Below are 21053 nucleotides of genomic sequence, written 5' to 3' on the forward strand. Positions count from 1 at the left end.
GATTGGCATACATGACTGGTTACACACAAACACACAAAAACACACACACACACACACACACACACACACACACACACACACACACACACACACACACACACACACACACACACAGACACACACACACACACACACACACACACACAACAGTTTAAGCTATTTTGTGACAACAACAGTAACAAGGTATTTTTGGTGGAAATATTAAAGACGTCTACTATAACTTTTGCAGCTGTCCGACTATCGAAGATTAAGTTACAGATATTTCTTACATTTTTAACATTCAATTCCTTTCAATTACATTTTTTAATGAATTCGTTTTTTTTTAACAACAATCAAGTACCTTCAGCATTTGACTGTCTATCACTGTGAATAAGTCTAGAACTACATAAGTATGGAGTATAAAGTGCTGTACATTAATGCATAGGTAGGGTATGACCAATAACAAGACTGTCTTGAATCTTATTCATTTGTAAAACATATTTACCAATTGAAAAGAAAATGAAGCAACATATTGTAAAAAGCTTTTATCTAAATTGAGAGCAAATGCATTTAATTTCACTTGGCTTCAGCATCAATTCTTCACACTTTACTTTTCAACTGCTCCCATTACTGTTCACGTTAAGTCACTACATTAATAAGAAAATTCACTCTGGTCAGTGTTTCAGATTAAAAAAGGGAAGTAAAGTCATTTAGACAGGAAGTAGCAGCTAGCGACTTTAAAAAAAATGAGGAAGCCTAAAAAAACACTCCCAATTCACAATATACTGTATATTATGTGCTTCACTGCAGTGTGAGAGGATATCATACATATGTATTAAAGTAGTAAACTGACTTATTATTGTGTTGTTGTAGTTGATATCTATGTATTGTGGTGTTTTGAAAAGTGTAGGCCCTCAGACGAAACGGTTTCTGGTGTTGCAACATTTGAAGTGACCTGCTCACATCCTGTTCAGCCCGCTAGCAGTCGAACATGGTCGCCTCAGCGCAGGATCACAGATAGAAGCAGTGGAGCAGAGGAGTTGTTGTTTCTTCCAAGGTAAAGTCCCATTCACCTAATACCGTACATAATGGTTTGGATAAGTTTTGATTCATATTGTGCTTGAGGTCAGAGATGGTAGTACTGTAGTTGTTGTTTTTGTTTTTGTTAGGAAGGTCAATTGTTTAGGGTCAGGCAACAGGGTGAAGAGAGACTGGATGGATCAGCAGACTGGGCCTTGGAGTAGTCTGACGATGTACAGCACAGTAGCAGTCTTACCAAAGATTTATTCAACTCCCTCACTTTTTTTTTTACTTTAAGTAAATATGTGTGTTTTTTTTTTGTCAGTGTTGTCTTGCTTTGTTGCTGCGTTCCTTTCAACACATTTTGAGGGAAAACTTAAACACATTTCAAGCCAACCATTTCGATGAGCTTGGTCACAGTGACAAAGTCTTGTGTTAACATTTCTTGAGTAAATTAAATGTCAGTCTTTTTTCAAAAGATTTATAACAATAACAGTGGGTAAGAATCATATGATTTGTAATATATAGAATTGTATGCTGGTGAAAAACATTTTATTTCATTTTTATCACTTTTTCCAGCACTTAATTTGAATGGGCGGTGTGATGCTTGGTTTGTGCTGACCTAAGATTCATCTCTGAATTGTGAATGATCTTTGTGGCAGATCTCACTTAGTAGGTATCACCCGAGAGGACTTTGGCGTTGAATTGTATTGGTCACATACACATATTTAGCAGATGTTATTGCGGGTGTAGTGAAATGCTTGTGTTCCTAGCTCCAACAGTGCAGTAGTATCTAACAATTCACTACAATACACACACATCTAAAAGTAAAATAATGGAATTTAAGGGAACGTTAAAGTTAAGGCATTCAAGGGAAAGTTCAGTCTTGAACCTTTCCTTATTGAAATCAGTCCATGGTCAAAGAGAATTGTGTCAGAGTAGAACCCCCCCCAGCCGCTTAGACTTTAAAGAATTAAATTGATATTTTCATATATTTCTTGATACACCGCAGCTTGTAGATGCATCATGTTGGTTCCTGGGTTTTGTTTTTATGTTTTACTCATAAAAGGCAATTGATAAGATCTTTGGTTTCACAGACTCAATGCTAGCCATTGTTGCATTAGAAAGATACATTTCTCAAAAATAATTTCTACTTTGTGATTTACATTGGCAGACGATTGAACTTTCAAAGACTAATCAGCTTCAAAACCATTCTCATTTTGAACATGTGATGCCACTGTCTAATCTTTCATCTCTTCATTTCCACGTTTGGATACCTTTTCATAACATTTTTTGGGGTGAGATCTGATTGACTTCTTGTTGAATTCAGGTTATAAAGGAGGCCTACAATGAAATAAGAAATCCATTCTCTTCTAATTAGTATTGGTTTATAATTCATTTCTAGTGATAATTGTTCTATATTTATATTGTATTTTTTGATTTTTTGAATCCCAGGCCCCCGTCCCCCGCAGGAGGCCTTTTGCCTTTTGGTAGGCCATCATTGTAAATAAGAATTTGTTCTTAACTGACTTGCCTAGTTAAATAAAGGTTAAATAAAATATAAATAAATACAATATTAATAGATTGAGGTATTATGCAGTACAAGATACTCAGAAATTCACTCAAATATTGTTCTTAGTTGATGCACAACAGATTTTGAGTCCACCAATTCACAGTTAAATAAAGCACTCCTGCTTTCATAATTGTCCCTTGTGGGATGAATGGAGTATTTGAATTGAATTTTTCAGTTACCTATTAATATATAAAAGGAACAACCAAAGAGCGATAATTGAATGGTCAAAGGTTTACAGATAAAAGCTAGACAGGAATTGAATTGATTGACTTCTTAGGTTTCCATTGACAATCAATACCCATGTAATTTCATGTGGTCCAACTTCGTTTTTTAAAGAAATGTAGAAAGAATAAATATTTTTGAGTTTAATAAAGCATAACTTGTTGCAGAAAGAGTGTTATTTTAACAGTCTGTGCTTCAATAAATTCTGCCCTTTGTATTTAGAATACAAAACGGGTAGTTCCAGTTTCACACTATTACAGTTGATACGATCTGGTTGTTCATTCACAGAATACAAGACATTTCTTAACTTCTTAAAAAATGGTACTCATTGGAAACAAGAAAGAGTTCCAAACTTTCTTATCATGAGATTATTGTGTAATGGCCTCTTTACCATTTCTAAGTAAATACAAGGAAAAATAGCTGTAATAATTCAACTGTAAAATGCACATTAAGAAAATGTGCAACTCATTGTTTTTGTCTTCTTGTGCTGCTTTGGGGGGCATGGTTACCATAGCAATGACCTTTTTGTACCAAACAGTTGCACTGCTTTCTATTTGAATCTTTTGTGGTACTGACTCCTTGTCCTATGTGAACACAGAGCAACTTATATATTCATCCTTCTCATTCTTCTTTTTTAGCACCTGAAGTTGTAATTTTTTTTCAGTAAAAGGCTAGTTCACACCTCTGCGACCGTATATCTGTCTTTGGTGGGCTGCTAGTTTTAGGCTACAACAGGATGTCTATCTTCCATTGTCTTCAGTTCATTGTAGAATGTTTGTAGAAACCCAGCAATGTTTAGTCTAAAATGTATGCATTACCAATTACAACTAAATTCGGTTAATGATTTGTAACCTCCGTTAATTCAACGTGTCTATGGTTAAGTTGGTTTAGTTATAATTGAGACCGTTTGTCAGCATTTTTTCTAGGTCACTTACAGTGCCTTAAGAAATTATTCATACCCCTTGACGTGTTCCACATTTTGTTTTGTTACAGCCTGAATTCAAAATGGATTTAAGAGATTTTTTCCCTCACCCATCTACACACAGCACCTCATGATGACAATGTGAAAACATGTTTTTAGACATTTTTGCAAATGTATTGAAAATGAAATACAGACATATCTAATTTGCATAAGTACGCACACCCCTGAGTCAATACATTGTGGAAGGACCTTTGGCAGCGATTACAGCTGTGCATCTTTTGGGGTAAGTCTCTAAGAGCTTTCCACACTTGGATTGTGCAACATTTGCCCATTATTATAAAAATAATTATTCAAGCTCTGTCAAATTGGTTGTTGATCATTGCTAGACAACCATTTTCAGGTCTTGCCACATTTGTTCAAGTAGATTTAAGTCAAAACTGTGACTTGGCCACTCAGGAACATTCACTGTCTTCTTGGCAAGCAACTCCAGTGTAGATTTGGCCTTCATCTCCCAGTGTCTGGTGGAAAGCAGACTGAACCTGGTTTTCCTCTAGAATTTTGCCTGTGCTTAGCGCCATTCCATTTATTTTTTATCCTGAAAAACTCCCCAGTCCTTGCCGATGACAAGCATACCCATAACATGATGTAGCCACCACTATGCTTGAAAATACGGAGAGTGGTACTTAGTAATATGTTGTATTGTATTTGCCCCAAACATAACACTTTGTATTCAGGACAAAAAGTGAATTGCTTTGACACGTTTTTTGCAGTATTACTTTAGATGCCTTGTTGCAAACAGGATGCATGTTTTGAATTATTTTTTTTAATCTGTATAGGCTTCCTTATTTTCACAATTAGGATAGTATTGTGGAGTAACTACAATCTTGTTGATCCATCCTCCGTTTTCTCCTGTTACAGCCATTAAACTCTGCAACTGTTTTAAAGCCACCATTGGCCTCATGATGAAATCCCTAAACAGTTTCCTACCTCTCCGGCAACTGAGTTAGGAAGGACGCCTGTATCTTTGTAGTGACTGGTTGGATTGATACACCATCCAAGTGTAATTCATAGCTTCACCATGCTCAAAAGGAAATTTTATGTCTGCTTTTTATTTTACCCATCTACCAATAGATGCCCTTCTTTGCAAGGCATTGGGAAACTTCCCTGGTCTTTGTGATTGAATCTGTGTTTGAAATGTGCTGCTCGACTGAGGGACCTTACAGATAATGAATTGTATGTGTGGGGTACAGAGATGAGGTAGTCATAAAAAAAATAATGTTAAACATTATTATTGCACACAGAGTGAGTCCATGAAACTAATTATGTGACTCGTTAAGCACTTCTCTATTCCTGAACTTATTTAGGCTTAGGAGTTGAATACTTATTGACTAAAGACATTTCAAGTTTTCATTTTTTATTAATTTGTAAGCATTTCAAATATCATAATTCCACTTTGACATTATGGGGTATTAAGTGTAGGCCAGTTTTAAACAATTTTAAATTCAGGCTGTAACACAACAAATGTGGAAAAAGTCAAGGGCTGTGAATACTTTCTGAAGGCTCTGTACATGACGCAAATGTGTTATTGTGTCTGCAGTGAGTGACCACAATAAAAAGGAACTTGGGAGAGGAAAGAAATTGTTTATTGGATGGATGAGTGTCATGACTGACCATCTACTTACTGTAAATAGGACTCTCCTCTTAAGTTCCAATGAAACACCCACAGTACAGTAAGTAGTATTGAAAGTACACTTCACAGTCAGTAGGAAATTTAATGAATATAAGTAATACCTGTCTGTCCTCAGGCCAGGGCTACTACCTGTCCAAAACCTGGTTTCCCTAATGCGGCTATAATGACTTAAAGGCGACTGAGAAGATGCATTTAGAAAACCAAACAACTTTATGAACCCAAACTGATTCTTTGCACCTTGACCTTTATTAAAGGGCTATTGATTTACATTCCCCCCCCCCCCCCCCCCCCCCCCCAACCAATTTTCAAAGAGAAAATGTATTGGTATTAAAGGTTAAAGAGATATTTCTCATGAACCTTTGGGGTTGTACCCTATATAAAATATTTGATGAATTATATTGGATAACTTCAGTGAAGAATCACACTGGACATGGCTGACAATCATTATCTGGCAATCTTATCTTTGTTGGTCCTCAGGCCAGGGTTAATACCTGTCTGTCCTCAGTCCAGGGCTACTACCTGTCTGTCCTCAGGCCAGGACTAATACCTGTCTGTCCTCAGGCCAGGGTTAATACCTGTCTGTCCTCAGGCCAGGACTAATACCTGTCTGTCCTCAGGCCAGGGCTACTACCTGTCTGTCCTCAGGCCAGGGCTAATACCTGTCTGTCCTCAGGCCAGGACTAATACCTGTCTGTCCTCAGGCCAGGGTTAATACCTGTCTATGCTCAGGCCAGGGTTAATACCTGTCTGTCCTCAGGCCAGGGCTACTACCTGTCTGTCCTCAGGCCAGGACTAATACCTGTCTGTCCTCAGTCCAGGGCTACTACCTGTCTGTCCTCAGGCCAGGACTAATACCTGTCTGTCCTCAGGCCAGGGTTAATACCTGTCTGTCCTCAGGCCAGGACTAATACCTGTCTGTCCTCAGGCCAGGGTTAATACCTGTCTGTCCTCAGGCCAGGGTTAATGCCTGTCTGTCCTCAGGCCAGGGTTAATACCTGTCTATGCTCAGGCCAGGGTTAATACCTGTCCGTCCTCAGGCCAGGGTTAATACCTGTCTGTCCTCAGGCCAGGGTTAATACCTGTCTATGCTCAGGCCAGGGTTAATACCTGTCCGTCCTCAGGCCAGGGTTAATACCTGTCTGTCCTCAGGCCAGGGCTACTACCTGTCTGTCCTCAGGCCAGGACTAATACCTGTCTGTCCTCAGTCCAGGGCTACTACCTGTCTGTCCTCAGGCCAGGACTAATACCTGTCTGTCCTCAGGCCAGGGTTAATACCTGTCTGTCCTCAGGCCAGGACTAATACCTGTCTGTCCTCAGGCCAGGGTTAATACCTGTCTGTCCTCATGCCAGGGTTAATGCCTGTCTGTCCTCAGGCCAGGGTTAATACCTGTCTATGCTCAGGCCAGGGTTAATACCTGTCCGTCCTCAGGCCAGGGTTAATACCTGTCTGTCCTCAGGCCAGGGTTAATACCTGTCTATGCTCAGGCCAGGGTTAATACCTGTCCGTCCTCAGGCCAGGGTTAATACCTGTCTGTCCTCAGGCCAGGGTTAATACCTGTCTGTCCTCAGGCCAGGGTTAATACCTGTCTGTCCTCAGGCCAGGGTTAATACCTGTCTGTCCTCAGGCCAGGGCTAATACCTGTCTGTCCTCAGGCCAGGGTTAATACCTGTCTGTCCTCAGGCCAGGGTTAATACCTGTCTGTCCTCAGGCCAGGGTTAATACCTGTCTGTCCTCAGGCCAGGGTTAATACCTGTCTGTCCTCAGGCCAGGGTTAACACCTGTCTGTCCTCAGGCCAGGGCTAATACCTGTCTGTCCTCGGGCCAGGGCTAATACCTGTCTGTCCTCAGGCCAGGGCTAATACCTGTCTATCCTCAGGCCAGGGTTAATACCTGTCTGTCCTCAGGCCAGGGCTAATACCTGTCTGTCCTCAGGCCAGGGCTACTACCTGTCTGTCCTCAGGCCAGGACTAATACCTGTTTATGCTCAGTCCAGGGTTAATACCTGTCTGTCCTCAGGCCAGGGTTAATACCTGTCTGTCCTCAGGCCAGGGTTAATACCTGTCTGTCCTCAGGCCAGGGCTAATACCTGTCTGTCCTCAGGCCAGGGTTAATACCTGTCTGTCCTCAGTCCAGGGTTACTACCTGTCTATGCTCAGTCCAGGGTTAATGCCTGTCTATGCTCAGTCCAGGGTTACTACCTCAGACACTTTCCTCCGAAGAATTAGCATGACTCATCAGTTTCATTCCGTCACCAATTGCTAAATTACCATTGAAAACGTTGTCAGAGATAGGAATCTAATTTGCTTCCCAACAGTCCAATAAGTCAGAAGGCTTTTCAAGTTTTACTTGAAGATGAGAGGGAGACTGTTAAAGTTATAGTATCTTATTACTTTAAAAGCACCAACTGTAAGATTACCTGCTATTCAATGGCCATAACCAATTGATAGCAATACAAATAACTTATCATTGCCCAATTTTAGAACAACTGTCTAATCTTACCATTATCATAAATATGAACTGATCATGTTCATCTCATGGACTATCAGTCTTTGCATCCATAGATGAAAGACCTTCCCACTAACAAGATGGCAACCAGCATAGGTGAAACACCTTCCCACTAACGAGATGGCAACCAGCATAGGTGAAACACCTTCCCACTAACGAGATGGCAACCAGCATAGGGGAAACACCTTCCCACTAACGAGATGGCAACCAGAACAGGTTAAACACCTTCCCACTAACGAGATGGCAACCAGAACAGGTTAAACACCTTCCCACTAACGAGATGGCAACCAGCACAGGTTAAACACCTTCCCACTAACGAGATGGCAACCAGAACAGGTTAAACACCTTCCCACTAACGAGATGGCAACCAGAACAGGTTAAACACCTTCCCACTAACGAGATGGCAACCAGAACAGGTTAAACACCTTCCCACTAACGAGATGGCAACCAGCACAGGTTAAACACCTTCCCACTAACGAGATGGCAACCAGCACAGGTTAAACACCTTCCCACTAACGAGATGGCAACCAGAACAGGTTAAACACCTTCCCACTAACGAGATGGCAACCAGCACAGGTTAAACACCTTCCCACTAACGAGATGGCAACCAGCACAGGTTAAACACCTTCCCACTAACGAGATGGCAACCAGAACAGGTTAAACACCTTCCCACTAACGAGATGGCAACCAGCACAGGTGTAACCCCTTCCCACTAACGAGATGGCAACCAGCACAGGGGAAACACCTTCCCACTAACGAGATGGCAACCAGCACAGGTTAAACACCTTCCCACTAACGAGATGGCAACCAGAACAGGTTAAACACCTTCCCACTAACGAGATGGCAACCAGCACAGGTTAAACACCTTCCCACTAACGAGATGGCAACCAGCACAGGTTAAACACCTTCCCACTAACGAGATGGCAACCAGAACAGGTTAAACACCTTCCCACTAACGAGATGGCAACCAGCACAGGTGTAACACCTTCCCACTAACGAGATGGCAACCAGCACAGGGGAAACACCTTCCCACTAACGAGATGGCAACCAGCACAGGTGTAACACCTTCCCACTAACGAGATGGCAACCAGCACAGGTGTAACACCTTCCCACTAACGAGATGGCAACCAGCACAGGTGTGACACATACTGACTAAACGAGCTGACACCAATCGTAGCGCGCTACGTGTTAATGAGCTATACGTGCTAAATTCCAACCTCAAAAAATAGGTGTGACCCTGGACAACACCCAGTCATTCTCTGCAAACGTCAAAGCAGTGACGCGCTTCCGAAGGTTCATGCTCTACAACATCCATAGAGTACGACCTTTCCTCAAACAGGAAGCGGCGCCGGTCCTAATCCAGGCACTTGTCATCTTCCGTCTAGACTACTACAACTTTCTGTTGGCTGGGCTAGCCGCATGTACCATCAAACCCCTGAAACTTATTCAGAATGCCACAGCCCGCCTGGTGTTCAACCTTCCTAAGTTCTCCCATGTCACGCCGCTCCTCCACTAACTTCCAGTCGAAGATCACATCATCTGCAAGACCCTAGTGCTTGCCTACGGAGCAGCAAGGGGAACTGCCCCTCCTTAACTTCAGGCTATACTCAAACCCTACATCCTTACCCAAGTACTCAGTTCTGACACCTCTGGTCATCTCTGTCATGGAACCTCAATGGTGGAACAAGATTCCCCCTAAAGTCAGGACAACGGAGTCCTTGCCGATCTTCTGAAAATGTCTGAAACACCTACCTCTTTGAAGAGTATCTTAAAAAACGCACTTATTTAAGAAACGTGTCTTTTCCCACTAGTATTGACTTTGCAGATAAATACTTTGAGAGGAAAATGTACTTGATATGATTGTGATATGTTGTTGTCTCACCTCAACTTAAGATGACTGTACTAATTGTAAGTCGCTCTGTATAAGAGCGTTTTCCAAATAACTAGACTCTATGGTTGTGTTATCTGATTGTCATACTGTGTATGAACACGGCTCACTGAATCCTGCTCAGAGATGCAGTGAAGTGTTGCGGGTGTGTTTCACACTACATCTGTCACATAGGCCTTTACTGTAGAGTTACTGGGTGATGAGGCTGTCCTGTCTTTTGGAACTTCCTGGTATCAGTCATGTAGCACAGTAGCAATATTGATGTAAGGTTTGAAATATATTCACCTTTTAATTCAACATATCGAATTAGCCATAGTCAATATGTTGATGTAAGTTCTGTCTATGGAATGAACGGTCCCTTATTGCCGTCCCATTGAACAGTAGTTACATGGCTGGCACTTGTCAGGTTCAGTGTAATAACAGTGTAGGTACAATTTGTTACATAATACTAGCTAGTACACAATATCTGTCATCAGTAAATGCAAGTATTAGTAAAATAGGTTTTACAAAAGCTTTGAGTGGGGTTAGATGTGTGTGTAGTCAAACGATGGTTAGGTACTACATTCTCACAAGTCGGATACCAACAGGTGTCGTGCACATTTCACTGTATCGTGATCTTTTGAATCTGTTCCCTCTCGTAGGTCTCCATTGAGAGAGTCATAGCAAAGCTTCTTTCGGGCATTTCCAGTGCAGCCAAGAACCAGCAGACAAAATGGCCGACAATGTAAATGCCTTGCCCTTCTTCTACGGCAACATCACCCGGGAGGACGCGGAGGACTACCTGCGACAGGGGGGCATGGGCGACGGCATGTACCTGCTACGGCAGAGCCGGAGCTACTTAGGAGGCTACGCCCTGTCAGTGGCCTACAGACGGGAGTGCTACCACTATACCATAGAGAGGGAGCTCAATGAGACGTACGCCATCGTTGGGGGGAAAAGCCACCGAACCCCCGTGGATGTGATTGACTACCACTCCCAGAAGTGCGAAGGGCTGGTGTGTCTGCTGAAGATGCCCTACAACAGGCCCAAGGGCATGCAGCCCAAGGTGGGGCCTTTTGAGGACCTCAAGGAGAAGCTGATCAGAGAGTATGTGAAAAAGACCTGGAACCTGCAGGTTAGTAGAAATACTTGGGTTGACTGATTCATTGGATAGTTGGTTGGTTGGTTCATTCATTTATTCCTTCATTAATGTATTTATTTTACACCTGACTTTACCTGAAGTGAACCTTAATGCCATGTTGTTACTCTATCCCAACTTTAGTGACCAAAATAACGGTAAATGAAATAGTGATTGATTGTTAGGGAAATGACCCAATGCTGTCTCAAATGTGTTACTACTGTAGTAGGCCTAAAGTTACCGTGTATTTACATGCAATAACACCATCCAACAACTCAAAATTACAAATAACTACATATCTGTGTGAAGTGTGACTAAAAGACACTTTGGTCAGTTTTGCCATGAAGGATGTTTTGTTACTGTTGATATAATGTGTTGTGTCACAGCTAAACACGCTTTGTTATCAACAGGTAATTAAACTTTATTTCAAGTGCATTTAGAATCGCAACATACTTGACATTAAAACAAAAATACAAGAGCATAGAAAGTACAGGATGTCTAAAACAATCACTTATTAATAAAAGCCTGGCTAAAAAGGTGGGTTTTGGAAAGTGATTTAAAAATCTCCATGGTGTCAGACCCTCATACACGGCGAGCTGTTACACTACAGAGGTGCTTTAATAGACAACGTTTCTAGCCAAATGGCACTGTACAAACCTCTCTTTAACCAATTTACAGCATTGCAAAATGTTCTGCTTACTTCAAAAGTGGTATGTATTTAGTAAACCTAGAAAACATCTAGCAACTTTAGCATAGTCACGATGATCCACTGCCTTTCGAAGTTTGTCATAAACAATACGAAGAACACCATTCACATGCTTACATTTTCAAACCTACTTACGTATATCGCCAGAGCCGGACCCAGCCGCTAAGCAAAATAAGTGGTGGGGGGCGGGGGCTCAGACTGAAGACTTAGACTGGGTGGGGGGCTCAGACTGAAGACTTAGACTGGGTCTCAACTTACTGTTGATTTGATTTTATTAGGATTCATTTTAATTTGAGTAACAATAGGACAGTACATAAAGGGCAATTTCTGAATGTAGTTGTGCATCAGCAGTTTTAATATTCTTTCTCAATATGTCAGCAAAAACCTTTTATTTTGGTAAGTTACCAACCGGCCACACGGGGGGGGGGGTGATTTTGTTAGTCACGCTCACTCAGATATCATATTAACATTACATTAGTCAGTGCATATTGTGTAGAAATTCAGGAAATTTGGTTAAAAACTGCAAAAAAATTCGCTCCACCCTATGCCAAAATGTGCAGAATAGCAGGAAATTAGTTGTAAACCCGTAGATTTTTCTCTCCACACCATGGCAAAATGAGTAGAATTGCATGAAATTAGTTAGAAAATGTAAAAATCTTCTCTACGCCTCATAGCAAAATGAATAAAATTGCAGGAAATTAACTGTCAAATGTTTAGGCAAATGTTTGCTTAGGGCCCCCAAAAGGCTAGGGTCAGCTATTTCTATCATTATGGTATACCTTCCCTGTTGCTTGAAGCAGCCATAAAGTGGTCGGGGACAGGTCAGATGTCATTGTGTTATGTCCTCAGGGTGCGGCCCTGGAGCAGGCCATCATCAGCCAGAGACCTCAGCTGGAGAAGCTGGTCGCCACCACCGCCCATGAGAAGATGCCCTGGTTCCATCACACCATCACACGCGAGGACTCTGAATCACGGCTCCAGATGGGCTCTCGCACCAATGGCAAATTTCTGTAAGGGACCACTTAACATTACAATGGCTGCCTATCGTAACATCCCATGGTTTGCTTTGAATGGCCACGGGTAAAACTGTAAGGTGTAAAATTGTATGAACCTGTCATAAGGTGTAACACCAGTCAACAAGGTTACTTAAAAAACTATGTGTAATGGCTGTGTGAAGTCCTTTTAGTAGCTATGATCTACTCTTCACTTAAACTTTGTAATTCTATTTGAGATCCTAACAAAAATCATGTGAGGATATGACATAGCAGAACATTCTATATGATAAAAACCTTTTGTAGGTACTTTTTCCAAACCAATTCTGACATGTTCATGTCAGCTCTTATAGCTTGTAAAAAAAGAAATGGTTAAAAGCAAAGTGGTGTAGATTTGCTACGCTGAAAAGAAGATAGAAGACATACAGGAGAGGTCTGTAGTCTAGACTATTTATAGTAAGAAAAGTTTGTGCTGCGAGGCGCCAGCAGTGGCCTAGGCTGTAGAGAGAGAAGCAGGCTGCGGTTTCCGTTGTGACAGTTTGCAGAGGACTTCCTGGACTGACCAAAGAGCGGGGGGGGGGGGGGGGGGGGGGGGGAGGGGTTTGACTGCTCTACTTTATCTCATGAGAACATTCTAGAAGGGGCTCTTTGCAGTATTTTCCTCAAAGCTACTTCTCAGCGTTCAACGTATTAAAAATTGTGTCCCATTTTATTATTTTGAATTAATTTATATAATTTATATATTTTTTATTCATATCCTGAATTGAATTGATAACATTTGGAGCCTTTCCCTCCACAATTTCCATTACTTCAGTGTGTTTCAACAAATTTGGATTTATTTTTAATTAAATATGCATTTTCATATTGAAATATGCATTTTCATATTTAAATATGCATTTTCATATTTCATTTACTGTTAGGATTCTCAAATGCATAGCAATCATAAGGAATTCTGTAATTATATTTCAAAAAGGAAATCCATGAAACAACAGCTTTTATTTGTGAATGTCAATTCATCAATGTTGTCATCTAGTGTAGTAATGTATTTCATCAGACATTCTTATCAAGAGCGACTTAGAGTAGTGAAAGGATACATTTTCATACTAGCCCTCTGTGGGAATCGAACCGACAACCCTGGTGTTGCAAGCACTGTGCTCTACCAACTGAGCTACGCAGGACCCATATTCAATACCATAGCTCAGTTTCCTGTGTTGTGGGGTTCCTTTTCATCAAATTATCACCTACACAGTCACGTACCAATAGGAATGATTGTTTCGGAGTTTACAGTACTCATAGACCATGAGCTACTACCAAAGGCATATCTACTGAAGAATATTACCCCATCCAAGCACTGTACTAACCTTGATGAAAGTTAGTTTATTGTAACTCTAGCACTCTTTCATGTACATATGTTAGTCATTTAGCAGATGCTCTTATCCAGAGAGACTTACAGTAGTGAGTGTATACATTTTTATACTGGTCCTCCATGGGAATCAAGCCCACAACCATGCTCTACCAACTCTATCAACTAAGCCACACAGGACCTATATTCAGTGCCATAGCTCAGTTTCCTATGTTCATTTTTACATTTTAGTCATTTAGCAGACATTATCACACTTACATTTTAGTCATTTAGCAGACGCTCTTATCCAGAGCAACTTACAGTAGTGAATGCATACATTTAATTGAATTTCATTCCTTTTTTTTTATATATATATATCTTTTTTTTGTACTGGCCCCCCGTGGGAACTGAACCCACAACCCTGGCATTGCACACACCATGCTGGCGTTGCAAACCCCATGCTCTACCAACTGAGCCACAGGGAAGGCCTACAGATGGTAGTGCTACCACTATAGAGTGACTTACAATTAATGCGTTCATCTTAGAAGATAGCTAGGTGTGAAAACCACATATCACAGTCGTGGCTTCCCTGACGTTAGTGGGAAGTTCGTTTCCACCTCCTTATGTTCATCTGTGTCTCTTCCATATGTCTCCCTCCAGGATCAGACAGCGGGACCTGAATGGTTCCTACGCTCTGTGTCTCCTACATGGGTCACAAGTCATGCATTATCGCATCGATAAGGACAAGGCTGGCAAGCTCTCCATTCCTGATGGGAAGAAGTTTGACACACTGTGGCAGGTAATATCGCAGACTGTAGAATTATTTAAGGTCCCACTTTAAACAAACAATTTCAATTTATAGGGCCAGTTTCCCGGACACAGATTAAGCCTAGTCCTGGATTCAAAAGTTTTACTCTCTATTGAAAATGCTTAGTCCAGGATTAGGCTTGATCTGTCTCCAGGAAACCTCCCAATAAAGGATATAATACAGACCTGATAGACAGGTTTATGCCGTGTAGGGCTAGATTCAATCAGATTGACAGCGCGCACAGCGTTGTTTTGTTGGAGGTAGAACTGCGTAAAGCCTATCGCATGCTTCCCAGTCTAAACAGTTTGTGCATATATTATATTAAAGCACTTAAGTCTCGATGAGGTGTGGTATATGGCCAAAATCTCCTGGTACTGACTAAAGTTCATGATGCCGTTGACCTAAACAAGAACCCCAGGACAAGTGTAAGCAAAGTGCCTCAATAGATCAAAGGTCCACCACCATATTTTACAGTAGGTATGGGGTTCTTTTCTGCTCATGCAGTCACATATCAACGCCAAACCCATCACTGGTGTGTGTGGTCATCTGACCAAACCACCGGTTCTAATCCAAGTGCCAATGCCGTTTAGGAAACTCCAGGCGTTTACATTGATTGGATGACATGAAAATAGAGCTCTTTGGGCCACGCACACACGTGAATGAGCAGAAAAGAGCCCCATACCTATTGCTAAATATGGGGGTGAATATTTTGATGCGTTGTTAAGTACCTATTATAAATTGTGTGGTTCAAGCCCTGAATGCTGATTGGCTGACAGCCGTGGTATATGAGACCGTATACCACGGGTATGAAAAAAAACACGTTATTTTTACTTCTCTAATTATGTTGGTAACCAGTTTATAATAGCAATAAGGCACCTTCGGGGGTTTGTGTCGTGACTAAGAACAACCCTTAGCCGTGGTATATTAACCATATACCACATCCCCTCAGGCCTTGTTGCTTAATTAAACACTAAGGAGAAAAGACAGCACGTTAACACATAGGCACAAGCTTCACCTGTTTTTGATTACCTGCAAGAGACATACCCTGACACCTGCTTTCTCTCGTAGCTGGTGGAGCATTACTCCTACAAGCCAGACGGGCTGCTCCGCGTACTGACTGACGCCTGTCCACGACCTGAGGGCGAACACTTTGGTACACACTCCTTCACAAGTAATAAAAACAGACAGAGCTGTTATGTGGAATATGGACGGAGAGAGAAATACTGTAGATAGAGTCCAATAGAGAAACATTGACAGACATACAGGCAGACAGACAAGCAGGCATACAGGCAGACAGACAGACAAGCAGACAGACAGACAAGCAGACAGACAGACAGACAGACAGACAGACAGACAGACAGACAGACAGACAGACAGACAGACAGACAGACAGACAGACAGACAGACAGACAAGCAGACAGACTAGCAGACAGACAGATGTTTAATAGTTGATACATAAGTCGATGCAATAATAGATGTATACTATATAGATTAACAGATGGATGTATACTAGACAGATTAATAGACAGCATATAGAGCAATCATTATACTGTGTATATGTTTACATGACTGTGGGAGTCATTCGTGTCCGACTGTTTTCATTGTGCAGGTGGTATTGGACGAGCAGGCTATAATAATGTAAGTGTTCCTCCACTTTACTTGCGTTTACTGTACTGCTCTCTCTTGCTGTGTGTGTGTGTGTGTATATATAATCATTGACAAATCAAGAGAAACAAATATCAGTAGGCACTTTACACATAAACTACACCAACCAGGTTGACATCCAGTCTTATGAGAAATAGCATTATGAAGAGCAAACACAGAAACAGTATTTTTCAATAAGCAATGTCAATTTAAAAGATGCCTGCAAAACACACAGTTTATACGGTGTGTACTTGTTGATAGCACTGGCATATTGACATAAATAACATGAACCCTGTTAGGCGTGTATATGGGAGGCGGAGTCAAGTGCAGGAGAGCGGAGTATATTTAACAGGCGCACTTTAATACCTGGTCAACAACGACAGCACATAAAACATACTAGTGCCACAAACACACGGTCTATAACAAAAGTGCAGCGCCTGACAAAAATAATCACGTAACAATAAACAATTACACACAAAGACATGATGGGGGACAGAGGACTAAATACATGTAGATTGATTGGGGAATGAAAACCAGATGTGTAATGGAACAAGACAAAACAAATGGACATATGAGAAATGGAGCGGCGATGGCTAGAAAGCCGGTGACGCCGATCGCCGAACGCCGCCCGAACAAGGAGAGGAGCCGACTTACGGCGGAAGTCGTGACAAACCCTCTACTTCACTATATAATACATCGCTTACAGTACTTCCTTATTGCAGTGCCTTCAGAAAGTATTCACACCCCTTGACTTTTTCCACATTTTGTGTTGTCAAGTTTTTTGTAAAAAATCTACATAAAATACTCTAATGTCAAAGTGAAAGAAAAATTCTATACTTTGTTATTTTTTATTAGTGGAAAATTAAACACCCTTTGAGTCAATACATTTGGCAGCAATTACAGCTGTGTGTATTTCTGGGTGAGTCTTTAATCGCTTTGCACACCTGGATTGTGCAATATTTGCCCATTATTCTTTAAAACATTCCTCAAGCACTGTTTGAAGAATTGGTTGATCATTGCTAGACAGACATATGCAAGTCTTGCCATAGATTTTCAAGCCGATTTAAGCCAAAACTGTAACTAGGCCACTCAGTTCAATCAATTGAAAATTCAGGCTGTAACATAACAAAATGTGGAAAAAGTCAAGGGGTGTGAATACTTTAGGCAAGCCTATGAGCTTTTTCATGCATCAATCTGGTGTTTGGTCTAGTCTTCAATAATACAGAATGTGTTGTTTTTTTTATAAACTTTATTGCCCTTTACTTTATCAAACAAGCACACATCCTATCAATCAAGTTCTCACATTTTCACACTGTACTGTACTTCATGATAAAATACTGAGAAGGAATTTCCCAAATGCTTACCTTCCCTCATCTTTGTGAAATACTTTATTGAAAGGGGAAGTTCAGGGTTTTTACAACTTGATGTTAAATGGTTCCTCACCCTGAAAGTAGTCTACGGGCCATGAGAAACTGTAATCCCTGGTTTGGTTTATCTTTAAACAGCCCAAAATCCACAGTAGGAAGTTTTATCTGGGCAAGTAGTCATCCATGCCTTTTTCCTTACATGAGAACATTTTCATTAAAAAAAAATCGAATGAGTTTTGTTTGGTAACAATGCTTTTCCCCCCACAGTGCAGGTTTTCACTTTGCAGATTTGATTGAATTCCAACCCGGTCGTTAAATGATCAAATGTTACAGGAATACATGGAAAATGGAGGGGGAAAAAATGCATTGTTTGCAGAGATTTGCGATGAGGGAAAAAGTGTTTCAGCGTTGCACCTTTTGTTCAGAATACGTCAGCTAACATTTTCCCCTTCAACTAAACAGACTATAAATAACCATTTCCCTTAATAACATTACCCTCTCTGAAACTGTGGTTTCTAGCTATTGGAAGCGGCAGGTGGAATGCTCACCAGAATCAAATCCTACTCCATACCCATACCTGGTCGAAAAAAGGTGCCCTAACACACCTCCTCTCCCCTCTTAACCCCTACAGTGGTACAGTAGACCTCGTGCATCCCCCAACCCTTAACACTCAAAAGTGTGATTTTTGCAAAAGTGTGGATTGCTACATACTAACACCCCTTTCTGAAACTTACCTGCACTCTTTCCTCCATTCATATCCCCCTCACGTTCCCCCAAGAAATTAAAAGTGGGAATAGATAACCTTAGAAATGTAATCAATTGAATGTAGCCGACGGACTCAGGCTCGATTACATCCGTATCGTGGAAGTTCTGTGCTATAGAGCTATTTAAATCTAAAGGAGGACATTTCCGATTGAGTCCGGCATATGCAGCGTTTACCGTGAACGTTATAGCGCTGAACTTCCGCGATACGGAGTTAATCGAGCCCTTAAAGAGACATTCTGCATGACTGACATCAACATACACGACAGAACTTACTACTTACAAACTAACATCTTGCCAATGTGGAAATGGGAGAGCGCAAATTGGGAAGGCCCATTGATGTCAGTCTAGTCAGAGTTGAATTGTGATTATGTTGTTGTCTGTAAGTAGGAAGTCACCTTGGTGTGAATGATGTCATCTTGGTGAGTGTACCTTTAATATAGTATCACTGTGCTACATGATTTTGAGAAAGGCCCATGATAATAAATCAACTGATTTCTCAAAAACCCAATAGGTTCAGACAACATTTGGAATTTCACGGTTATGATTTTTAAAGTGAATTAAAAATTACCAATGATTCGTAGATTTACTTCTGGTTGATGTTCATGTTTATTCATCATGATCTCCAACTGTGAGAATTAATGGTCTTTCTTGACAAGAACTTCATATAATTTCTTGAAAATTCACAGTTTATAAAGTGATACAAATCTTCCTTTTCCCAAGGATCTTTACTCTTTTTAAATTTTGTTTTAACATTTAATAATTGAGGACTGACCTGAGTCAAACAGACATCATTACAGTCTATTAGAACTTTTACTCCACCTAGAGATCACTTTGGGTAATTACAAAACCCGTATGAAAACAGTAAAGTCTCATAGTACTCCGTAGTGTAGACAGTTGTTTATCATTGGAAAAAATGTGATGTTTCCATAGAGATGAAGTTGTGAGGAAGTGAACCAGTTCAGTTCTTGGTGTTCAGTCCCATGGGATTACATTTCTCAAGTGGTAGTTAAACTAATGAACGCTTCCTAATTTAGGCATGCCATGCCTTAAAGCAGGGGTAAGGGACAAAATGGTCAGTGAGATGGCTCTTGGATACATTTGTTCCCTAGCCCTCCTTCAAATGCATGTGTTTAAAGTTCCTGACATCTGCCCTTGGTTTTACCTTTTACCTTCTGCGTGAGTCATTCATTCCATTTACTTTGTTGTTGTTGATGCAGTCTCTTCTCCTTCATGGATTCCCTTGTAATTGCAGTGACCCGGGACACTGAGACACAAATCAATGTAAAAAAAACATCAAAAATATATTCAGTTGTATATCTACATTGTAGCCCTACATTGATATAACAAGCCTGGCTACCCAAACTCCTTGCTCTGGCCAAACACTATTCCATGTCCACGGACATTAGTTTCTTCTCCGCAATGCGTCTGGATCTGAGTACCTCCCCAACGATTTCTAGAACGCAAACACATTCTAACCAATCTGATTGGTCCCAGAAACCGATGGGTTGGGCCAGAGCCATAAAACACGTAAATAAGACAGCTTTTTGAAATTTCGTCATTGGCTTTGATACTCTGATTGGTTAGAGATGATCCAATCACTGACTTTGTTTTGTACAACAGCCCTCATTTTGACGTCACCACAAACGACTTTGACGATGGTCACGGGTATTTAGCCGACATAGAGCAGCAGAAAGGATTCAGTTTGAGTCGTCAGGCAACATGTGATACGATGTACCTTAAGAATACTTTGTGACAGTAGTAAGCTTTTCTCCACATTCACAGCATAGTACTGGAGTCAAGGATGTCACTAGGAGAATCATGTCTAATTTAGAGTACACACATTGGAATTAGAGTTTAACTCCATTTGGCAAACCACATTGAAATGAGAGAAAATTGTTTGTATTTTTACTCGATAGTAATCTCCGGTGACCCACCCCACCTTTCACCTTTAATCAATCACCTGATGACATCATCTACAGTGAGATGTGTGAATTTGGAGAAAAAAAATATATATGTCTTTCATGCACAACCAATATAAAAGGTATTCAAAGTATTCTGAAGGTGACAAACAACATACCAAACTATGTGAAGCTCCCATTTAAAAACCACACAAATGTCAACCACATCCACAGTGGTGTATTTTAATCACTGTAATAAGTGTTCCATGAAGGAGACAGAGATTGGTGTGCTGCTTGAAAAGGTCAAGGGGCGTTTATGCTTGTGTGTGTCAATCAACCAACCAATCAAACCATTTCAGGTTACATTCCGGCAGTGCTCTCTCCAAATTATCTATGTACCATCGATATTATTTGTACCTTGACCCCTCTCTTATTGTATCCTGTAATAGGACAGGGGTGCCTCTCACAGCAAAACCACAGATAATCTCAACCCTTATGACACCAGGGCTCCAAATATGGTCAGCAAAGGTGAGTGATGCGAGGGGTCATAACTTTTGAGACAAATCCTGTTTGGAGTGAAAAACTCTTGTACTCGTGAGATATATATATTTTGA

General features: G+C 41.0%; 1 protein-coding gene across 4 annotated transcripts in view; it reads left to right on the plus strand.

Moving 5' to 3' along the window:
• The first annotated feature begins 764 nt into the window (after nt 1-764).
• The window catches only part of syk (spleen tyrosine kinase), a 31715-nt gene continuing 11426 nt past the window's right edge, over nt 765-21053 (plus strand). Inside the window, exons 1-8 of one of the 4 annotated variants that reach the window (XM_029710446.1) lie at nt 765-1036; nt 10442-10914; nt 12473-12633; nt 14618-14756; nt 15834-15936; nt 16375-16403; nt 18296-18367; nt 20889-20967. In XM_029710446.1, coding sequence (XP_029566306.1) covers nt 10513-10914; nt 12473-12633; nt 14618-14756; nt 15834-15936; nt 16375-16403; nt 18296-18367; nt 20889-20967 — 985 coding nt within the window. In that variant the 5' untranslated portion in view covers nt 765-1036; nt 10442-10512. The remainder of the gene's footprint in view (nt 1037-10441; nt 10915-12472; nt 12634-14617; nt 14757-15833; nt 15937-16374; nt 16404-18295; nt 18368-20888; nt 20968-21053) is intronic. The other 3 variants (XM_029710447.1, XM_029710448.1, XM_029710449.1) reach the window with 3 other exon arrangements.

Source organism: Salmo trutta, chromosome 23 (assembly GCF_901001165.1).
Source record: "Salmo trutta chromosome 23, fSalTru1.1, whole genome shotgun sequence".
Classification (NCBI taxonomy): Eukaryota; Metazoa; Chordata; class Actinopteri; order Salmoniformes; family Salmonidae; genus Salmo; species Salmo trutta.